This window comes from Benincasa hispida, chromosome 7 (genome assembly GCF_009727055.1).
Source record: "Benincasa hispida cultivar B227 chromosome 7, ASM972705v1, whole genome shotgun sequence".
NCBI classification, from domain to species: domain Eukaryota; kingdom Viridiplantae; phylum Streptophyta; class Magnoliopsida; order Cucurbitales; family Cucurbitaceae; genus Benincasa; species Benincasa hispida.
In genome coordinates, this window is record NC_052355.1 from 49,988,012 (window position 1) to 49,998,138 (window position 10,127).

A 10,127-nucleotide genomic window follows, 5' to 3' on the forward strand; every position below is an offset into this window, starting at 1 on the left:
AATATATCATTATTTTGGTATGCAAAATTTGTTTTCACATTTTTTTCTCTTTTTCCTTTAAAGAAACTTGATAGAGATCAACTAAGTGTTCTGATGTACGACAGATACGTGCCCAATATCCAATCATTCTACATCGGAAGCATTTCTGTTCCACGCTTTTACTTATCTTGTGGAGTTTTTCCTTTATAATCATCATTTCGTGTGATTCTTTTGAAATTTGGATGATTATAATGTCCACCACGAAAATAAAAAAATATTTATTCCTTTACTGCGATCACGACCTTAACCACAACTACGACCTCGACTACGATTATTATTAAAATTCACAGCATTCTCTTCAAGGAATGGTGTTGTTCCGGTTGATCGAGATTCGTGATTTTTCATTAATAACTCATTATTTTATTCAGCCATGAAAAAACATGAAATTAGTTCAGAATACTATTTAAAACCTTTCTCTCGAGATTACTGCTGTATGAGCATATTCGAGACATGTAATATAGAAAATGTCTTCTCTAATATATCTGCATCAGTAATTTCTCTCCACATAATAACAATTTTGAACTTATTTTAAATAATATGAAGTTGTAACCACTTACTGATTTAAAATCTCGGAGCTTCAAATGCATCAACTCATAACAAGTTTTAGGAAAAATAACCGTTTTCAGATGGTCATATCTTTCTTTCAAATTCTTCCACAAGATCCAAGACTCTTTGATATTCCATTTTTTATCCCTCATGGAGATCATGACAAAAGAAAATCATGACTTTTGCCTTTTTCTAACTTGATGTCATATTCCCTTCTTTAATTGTTTTCCCAAGGTTTATTGCATCTAGAGATGTCCAATTTTCCCACGGGCCCCGTCCAGACGAGGATTCCCCGATTAGGCAAGGAATGGGGGACGGAGTGGGGGGAATTCCCTGTGAGCTAAATGGGGATGGGGATTCCCTATCCCCGACCCCGCCCCGATTAGCTTTTATATATTTAATTAGTATAGTTATCTAAGATTATGTTGTTATTATTATTATATAAATATTACATTAAAATTGTAAAATTGATTATTTATTAGAAAAGATAATGAATATTTTTAAATTGAATGTCTAAATTTATATTATATATGTGAATAATTTGATTTATATTTATTTCTTTCTACTAAAAAATTAATTCTTTTTTGGGTCAAACTTTGAATAATTTATCTTTAAATTCAAATTGTCATTCAAAACTATCTATAATAAATAATTTAGTGATAAAGTTAATTATTTAATTAAAATTTGCTCACATTATTGATTTAAAATAATTGACTTTTTACCAAAAAAAAAAAATAACGGGAAAAAATTTTCCATGGGAATCCCCGCCCCGATCCTCATGGGGAATGAAATGGGGAATGAGGACGGGGATGAGGAATGGCATCCCCGGCCCCGCCCCACCCCGTGAACATCTCTAATTGCATCCAAGTGTATTTCGATATCAAACACATCCGACNCCCGCCCCACCCCGTGAACATCTCTAATTGCATCCAAGTGTATTTCGATATCAAACACATCCGACAAATAATTATTACCATTAATGTCAAGAGCAACGAATTCTAATACCATAAGATTTGTTATGGTAATGCTTTAGCGGGAGAAATGATAGGAGCTCGTGCCGATTATGTGTTGTAAAATTAAGGAGTGAAATGAGACATAATGGAAACACAAAAATCAAGAAATTAAAATATTAAAATAAATAATTAAAATAAAACAACAAAAGAAAATTATGGAAAAAAATTTAAGAAAATTATGAAATTTATGGAGATTTCTCACCGACGTGTGTTCTTTAAATTCCACCAAATGCCATTATATATAAACCATTTGGTAACTAGGATGAGGTATTACATGGACACTAGGCATGAATGGCCATAAGACACATGTATAAAGGCACATGGATGATATGCACTAAGACACATGGTCTTTTAGGATAGACATCTATTTTTTATAATATTTATAATATAAAACAAATTTTAGAAAAAGGAAAAAAACATACTAGTCTTAAAAAGCATGTGATGTCTTACTGTAGACATACAAGATACTTCAACTTTGACAAGATTTAATGATGACGTTAGAAATACAAGACAAAAGTATTCCTTTTAAAATATATATATATATATATATTTAGAGTGGGAAAGCACCAAACTGCATGTCGTAGTGGAGGTTCTACAGAACAAGCAATCATAGAAGTTGATGGGTATATTAAGGCAGAGATTTTAAAACTACAAACACAAGGTTTTCTGTAAATGGAAATGACCAAATATTTGCAGCCCAAAAGCCCAATGGATTTAGAGTTTTTCTTTTCCTCCCACCACCCAACCAAGCACTGTATTGAATATTTGACTTTCTATTACTACTGCTAATACTACAATTTGAGAGGGAGCTAATACCTACAGCAAAAATTCCCACTAAGATCATGGGAACAAAAAAGAGAGGAAGGGTAGTGAACTAAAAACAATGCAGGAGGAGCAAGGTGGGAGTTTACTCTTCTCCTGAATATGGGACCAGATCTGTTGTGGGTTGCCCAAATATATCAGAAATTCCCTCCCAAGTCCTTTTGTCTCTAGCTTCCCAATAACCACCCAAATAACGGTAACAACCATCTTCATCCTTTTGAAACCATCTAGGTTGCCATCCTCTCTCCTGCAACTTCCGAGCCTGCTCACATTAATAAACGTAACTTTGGTGCCACCGTATCATAAACCTTCTTAGCAAAATGCATGTGAAAGCATGTAATATAGGAATCTAGAAGATGTTTGGGAATCTAGATGTTTGGTTTCATTACACCTAGCCAAATGAGTATCCAAACTTTTGAGTGATAGACATTTAGATGTGATCCATCATCTTATGAGATGTTTGGTTGAATAACATTCAAGAAATGGCCTGTTAGAAATGGCTTTTTAAGCGCTAACAGGCTATGAACCTGTGCGATAATTTGGTCTAAATATCAAAACTCTATTGCTCTAACTTATTATCTAGTCAGTAGGTTCGAACCAAAATATAATGAATGTATTGTATGTATTAAAGTACCTGTCTCTGCAATTGTTCAAGTCTTAACTTCTCTGCGTTTGCCAACTCATATTCTCCATTTTCAAGATGTCTTTGATCTGGCCTAAGCCTTGAGTCAGTTGGAGGCAGTATTTCCATCAAACCTGGTGTGAGTTCATTCAAGGATATTGCAAAAGGAGAGAGATTATATCTCGTTTTAGCTACAGATCTGTTTCTTTCCCAGAGCAACACAGCTTCTGTCATTGGATCATATCCCTTGGGCTTTGTGGTTGGGTCTCCTAACACGTAGTACATTGCCTCATCCCACTTTCCCACCAACAGTGCAACCTTTTCTCCAGTTCTATTGTCTTGCACAAATCCATGGACCTGAGGAATGAATAAAAGAGTTCTCTTAATGGATTGTTAAGATGTTTGTATTCTTATAGTTCTGCACAAGGATGATAAACAGATCGTTTCTTGAACACAAAACTTACCTGATGTGGATTCCGGTCTATGATAGATTGTTCCTTGAACTTGAGCTTGCAGGAGTACTTGCCACTGCCTTTTATTCGCATGGTGCCATAGTGATCACAGTAAATTTTTCCCAGTATGATATTGTAAATGGAAGTAGTGACCTTGCTCCATTGAAACATCTCCCCATCCTCAAACTGTAAAGTAAGGATACCCACAGGATCAAGCTGAATGGATCTCCCCCAAAACTTACCTTTTAGATTGGAGTCTGCCCAAAATTTCCAGCCTCTTCCCTCACAATGGCAAGCAACAATCATTGGATGGTGACTTACCTGAGGGCAAGGTTGTAATGGTGAGATAAAAAGACCAAGGGGTGTGCCAACACTCCCCCAAACCACACCCTCCCCCCTCAAAAAAAAAAAAAAAAAAAGTGCTGTGGTAAATGTGGTAGTATCTCCAAAGGAAAGGCACGCACCCAGCTAAAAAGGAAAGCATTAATTTATATATCAAAATATTTATTTTCCAGTTGAGCAAGAGAACCATTACTTTTTCTGAGAAAAAACGGAGTCCTTTGTCTGGATAGTCAGCTTCGTAGGTTTCTCCAAGTAGAGGGTTAAATGGTTTACACTGTCGACCTTCTGTTGAAGCATAGCCCGACACGGCAAAAGCAGCAATCTTTAAAATTCTCATCAAGTCATTCCCCTGCATACCATGAATCATACTGATTAATTTAAGATATATCCAATTCGATGCAATGATAGGTATTAGATTTATAATATGGACCAATAAGATGAATAAAGAATGTGTGGAATATCCCCAGATACAGCTCTGCTCCTCACCAAACTTGTAACTTAAAAGAGGGGCTAACTTCTCTCCAAAAGTACATTTACTTCTTCCTTCTCATCTCACCGTACTTAAAAGGCATATTCTCTCTCCTCTAACTAACATCCACACCCTGATTATCTTATATTTATCTCTCTTAACATAAATATTAAAGACTTGTAATACACGAGAAACCAAGTCAGCAATGAAAAACATCATTACCAAGGCTGCATGATTAACACACATTCACATTATGGTTGTGGAAATCAAAATTTTGACGCCATTTCGATTTAACAAAGTTCTCCAGAGAGTATAATTCATCTTTTTTACTACTTTTCACAGAAACTGCATGTTTCAAATTAATTTAATTTCCATTGGTAGAGCTTTACATTTCTCACTTCCTTCAATTTCTCTCATTACTCAAAAGAATAGAGAAAATAGAACAAAAGCCAAGAAAAAAGTTCTATCATTAGCAAAAACAGGAAGTGTAACTACAAATTGATCATAAAGACAAAGAGGACACCAAATAAAAGGCAAAGTTTTTACTTGCTCCCAAGAGGTTTCATGATGTAGCAGAAAAGATAATTAGGCCAAGTCCATCGCCATAAAAGGGAAGCCCATCCCTCAAAGAGAGAACTCTCTCAAAGAACACAAAGTTCAATATTTTCAAATTGATGATGAAAAGCTTTCAATTACAAACCCTAAATGGCTATTTGTAGCCTTACATGAAAATAAGACAATTAACTACTTAATTCTAAAATATGAACTAATCTAAATTAAGAACTAAACACATATCAAACTTAAATATGCTAATTACTCTATAATTATCCTCATCATTTCACCTGCCCAAGACCCATCTTTTTTAGTCTCTCTTCCTCAATTCTTCTGCTTTCAGCTAAGTTGCTATCTCTAGCTTTGCATCTCTCTCGCTCTCCACCCACTTCCCTATTGCTATAAGTCCCACTTTCCATTTCTCACAATCTGTATTTCATTCTTTGTTGTGTTTCTTGTTCCTTGTTGCTCATCATTTCAATCTTGCATTGTCCCGTTTGGTTCTTCCTATATTTTCCGTCCTCTGTCTCTCTCTTTTATTACCTGCTTGCTATTTTTTTTCTCCTGCTTTAGACCTTATTCTCCTTATCCCTCTCCATCTTTGCCTCCACTTTCTGTCAGTTAATCCTATCTCCTCATCCAATGTTCTTTTACATAGAAACAGTTACCTTCCCATTAAGATAAATAAAACATGACAAAAAGAAGGTTCATCCTTCTAGCCAAATGAGATCACAAAAGAGCCGATATTGCCAATTTATCACTCTCTCTGCTTACTGAAATTCATATTCATATCATTTTAGTTTAAATCATGCGTCTAATTCCTCACTACGGTTCACCTTTTCTTAACATGCATTCAACAATACAAAGCATAAAGTATACAAACAAATATAGGTGACATGTAAAAGGAAACTGCTGTAACTAACCACAATTGCACTATAAAACTGTTTTCCAGGATATTGAAGAATAATAAGCGACTGACCTGCTTGCCCCATTCGAACGCTTGATCAACCAAATAAGAATATTCCAAATCCTCAAAACATTTTTGTAATGAAGACAGTGGCTCATTAAAGTAAACAGGTAGACATACTCCAGATAAGTCCTTTCCAATATTATCTTTGATAATTGACCATAAGCCAACAGGTTTCTCTTTCTCTTTCGGATCTGGGAGGCTGTCTCTTCTTTTGACATATGGATATTTCACCATCCTTATCTGGTTTTCGATTTCATGCAGATGGTCAGAGAAGTAAGAACCACCATCATATGCACAAGCAATTCCTGAGGATTCCCTACTACGATAGGAAGCACTTCTAAAAGCTTCTGCAGACAAGAAATCATTGGTATCAAAATACATTCCATCATCTTCATCTGTTTCAACATCACCTCCATCTTGACTCTCATTTTCTCCATCGAAATCAGATGCACTTCCCTCCGACATAACAGAATAGAAATCTGAAACAAGGGAGGAAAATTAGCAAAGTGTCAGACCATAAGCCAAACTATTTACCAACTTTGGACCTAGAGTACCTAATTCTACAATGGGAAACTCATAGCATATAGCATATCTAAAGGAGAGATTCGGAAAATACAAAGAACAAAATCAAGCAATTTATATTGCTAAGAAAAACTTTCAATTACGAACTCATCACCCATGTTCATTGGCTTGAATCAATCTAAAAAGAAGCACTTTGAATATTTGCACTTCACTTCATCACATTTATACTTCATAGTTTATGAATGTAGTGGTGTTGCATTTAGGAATATTAGCCGATCAAAAAGGTACATAAAAACTAACCACTGAATCTTCTATTCCCTTGTCCACAGCAAGACTCCCGTTCCTTCGTTTCATCCACAACAGTAGTTTCCAGTTCTATTTTCTCTGTCTGTAGAACAATTTTAGCACATTACTTTTCTGAAATAAGTGAAGTTCTCGAATTCTAATTGTTAGACATACTTCCAAAACTATGTGAGGTGTGAAACGAGCATGTGCATGAATGGAAATAAAGAAGATGCCTAGATGCAACAAATTTTGGATGCAAACCATACACAACGTGGCGATTCTTGAGTGGATATATAACATTGTGAATTATCAAGGATTGCATATATTTTCATGGGCTTCTTGAGTGGCAAAATTCTGAGTGGTTTAACCAGATTGGTTATATTCCAGTGGTAAACTTTACTCCATGTAATTAGACATAGACAAAGATCAATACTTGTTTCTTTTAGTTGCAAATATTCTACAAAAGATTACAGGCACTTGACCAGTTCACTCTAGTTTAACATCACTACCACATAACTAGTTAGAATATAAACAAGTTACAACAGCCCAATATATCAACCTTAACCAAAATCTTGGACTGTTCTTCTCCGACGCCAAGTCAATGTATCAAGAAAGAGAGTTATAGATGAATCGGGATGGAGGAGATACCTCCAATCGCCTCAATGTATCTAACAAAGCAACATGTTTATATTGTAGAGCTTTCAACTGGTTTTGCATCTCAGAGAGTTCAGAGAGCATAATTGATTCGCAGTCATTGATGATTGCCTCATCAATCCCTTCTTGTGACAGTCGTGAACGAAGCTTCTCTGTTGAAACAACAACCTCCTGGGATGGAAGAAAATCATTGCTGCATAACACTCTGGGGAAAAGATCTTTGGCAGACAACAAAGCATCAATCCAAGCAGCTCTGTTTTCTTTCGTTATGCATCTCAAGTGAAGAGTTTTTGTTCCAGTGAAGATGGAAAGCCTTTTATCATCTGATTTACTAGCACGAACTGAAGAAACCTGCAAAATAGGATATGTTAAGAGTAGCAAATCGCTAAAGGAAGTTGAAGAAGAGAGAAAAATAATGAACAAAAGCCAGAGTTCATACAGGGAACTCTATATTTTCTTCCCAAATTAACACTGGATCAAAATGAAAGGATTAACCCTCAACAGGAGACACTATATAGCAATTAAAGATTTCCCAGAAGGGAAGCCAAGTAAAGTCACAAACTAATGTAAGAGTTCATGAATGAAATCTGGGTACAGCTTGAACTTTTCCGTTATGAACAAGAGTGTGGAATTTTTCAGACACGTTTTCTAAGTAGTGCGAAAAACAAGCATTTCGAGCCTGCTGCCCCAAAAGATTGAAACATGCAGACCAAGCTCGTATATGTTATTATAATTCGCCAATTGAAACGCGTAGATTGACACATGCATTTTCTTGGTTAAGATGCAACATCAAACCCAACATGACACCACCGTCATGGATGTCCAATCAAGCAAAGAACCACAAAGAAGAAGACTAAAAGTGATGATTCATCCAGAGTCGAAGAAGAAAATATGTATCCTATTCTATCCCTACATACAAGATACAACCACAAAGTGAATTACAATCTCCAAAACAAAAACAGTGAGGAACCCACCTTCAAATGAACTTCACCGAAAGGTTTGCATTGCTTCTTCAACAATCCGAGTCGAGTACTTCCCCAATTAGCCTTTCTCATATACCTCAAAGAATCCTCTCCGATCACCCTAACATCTTTCTCTCTAGCAGGACTCATCAAAATCTTATCAGGACCATGAATCTTGTAGTACGAAAGAACCCCATCTTCCAACACAAACCACCTCGACCTCCAACCTCTCCCATAGTTCACCCACTTGTACAAAATCCCAGCAACGGTACCACTAACCCCACCATTGGCAACAAGTCCCTTAGAATCCCGAGGTTCAGTAACCGAGTCTTCCCCTTCATGGTTAACAGAGACAGAAAGCTTGTCCGATTCAGTCCCAACCGAGGAAACCTGAGCGGAGAACGTGGGTTTAGAAGAGCCATAGCTCAAAGTCTTAATAGGAGCATCAAGCCCTAGATGACAGTGAGATGGGGATTTGGCAACAACCGGATTAGCCCGGTCCCGATCAATAGAAACCGGCGCAATGCAGCAGAGAGGATTCATCTCAGGAAAAGAGAGAAAACCGAATACAGAACATGGATCAGGAAGACATAAGAAGCAAAGAAGTGAAAGAAAGGCTCCGGGGGGAATGATCCCAGAAAATGTAGGACCCGATCGGAGGTGGAAGGTCCTGAGGAAGGGAGAGGATTCAGAAATGACATACAGAAGAAGGAGAAGAGGAGTGAAGTAGAGAAGGCGTAGAGATCTGGTTAAGAAGATGAAGATGAAGAAGGAATAATGGAGGGGAGAGGAAAAGAAAGGTGGGTCTTAAAAGGAAAAGGGAAGGCGAGGAGAGCAGAAGCAGAACCATTAAATACGCAGTGGGGAAGGAGTAAATTCAGGGAATTGCAGCGTGGGGTGTAAGCGCAGCGCATGTTAAGCAAAATCAAAAGGGAATATTGATGAGATGGGGATTAAATTAAATGGTTTGGATTAGAGATTTAAGATTTGAGAGAGAGTGAAGAAAAGGAATAATGGGGAGGAGGAAGACGAAGAAGAAGAAGAAGAAGAAGACGAAGAAGAAGAAGAAGAAGGAAGATGATGAAGAAGAAAGTAGAAGAGTGTGAGTGGAGACAGCTAACGTGCGCATAGTGGCAAAGTAGTGATTGGGTTTAGAGGCGGGTAGGGAAGGGGGTGTCTGTTGGGTGAGGAGAATCGCTTTTTTATGTTTTTTGGAATTGTAGCCCTTCTTAGTTCTTTCTCTCTTTCTTCTTCTTCACATTTTCATCTTAATTCTTTTATTATCATGTTTTACACAAACACTCTACATTGCTTTGTGTCTTCTTTCTCTTACTTCATACTTTTTATGGCTCCACTCTTCATTGGAATCCTATGGATTACATTCTCTTTCCCTTCCCAAGATTTACAACTATATAAGATGTTATTCTTTTAATCTATTTTTTTCAAAAATACAAGCGTAACAACTACGATGATAAGAGATTGAACATCTGATGTTAATTACCATTAACCTAAACTCATTTTGCTTTTTTAATCTCATTTTGGTCTATTCATTTTCAAAGTGTTTAATTTTGATCTCTCGATGATTTTTAAATAATCATTATCTTCGTTGTTATCTTTGTTTTTCTTTTTTCCCTCTTGACAAATGAATTTATTGAGTTTCTTTGTGTGCTAATGTGGGTTTTTACTTGCACCACCTGTATAGATTGTTGATGAATGCAAAGAATGGGTAGTTGAATGTTGACTTAGAATATACATTTTGTTGAGTTAAAAGTCAAAGTCAATCTAAATCATGAGTTAGTGGATATAATATTTGTCATGATAATTGATATAATATTTATCATCTTAAAGGAAAAAAATATTCAAGTAAAAAACATAAC

At 36.3% G+C, this 10,127-nt stretch overlaps 1 protein-coding gene across 1 annotated transcript; it reads right to left on the reverse strand.

Annotated features, from left to right (window-relative positions):
• Positions 1-2,196: 2,196 nt before the first annotated feature.
• LOC120081416 (oxysterol-binding protein-related protein 1D) lies at positions 2,197-9,435 on the reverse strand. Its single transcript, XM_039036258.1, has 8 exons — positions 8,263-9,435; positions 7,283-7,639; positions 6,650-6,737; positions 5,837-6,306; positions 4,030-4,185; positions 3,507-3,815; positions 3,055-3,399; positions 2,197-2,682 (listed from the first exon to the last, which is right to left on the reverse strand). The coding sequence occupies exons 1-8, from the start codon at positions 8,791-8,793 to the stop codon at positions 2,506-2,508; spliced, it is 2,433 nt and encodes an 810-aa protein (XP_038892186.1). The 5' UTR covers positions 8,794-9,435; the 3' UTR covers positions 2,197-2,505.
• Between the last annotated feature and the right edge of the window lie 692 nt (positions 9,436-10,127).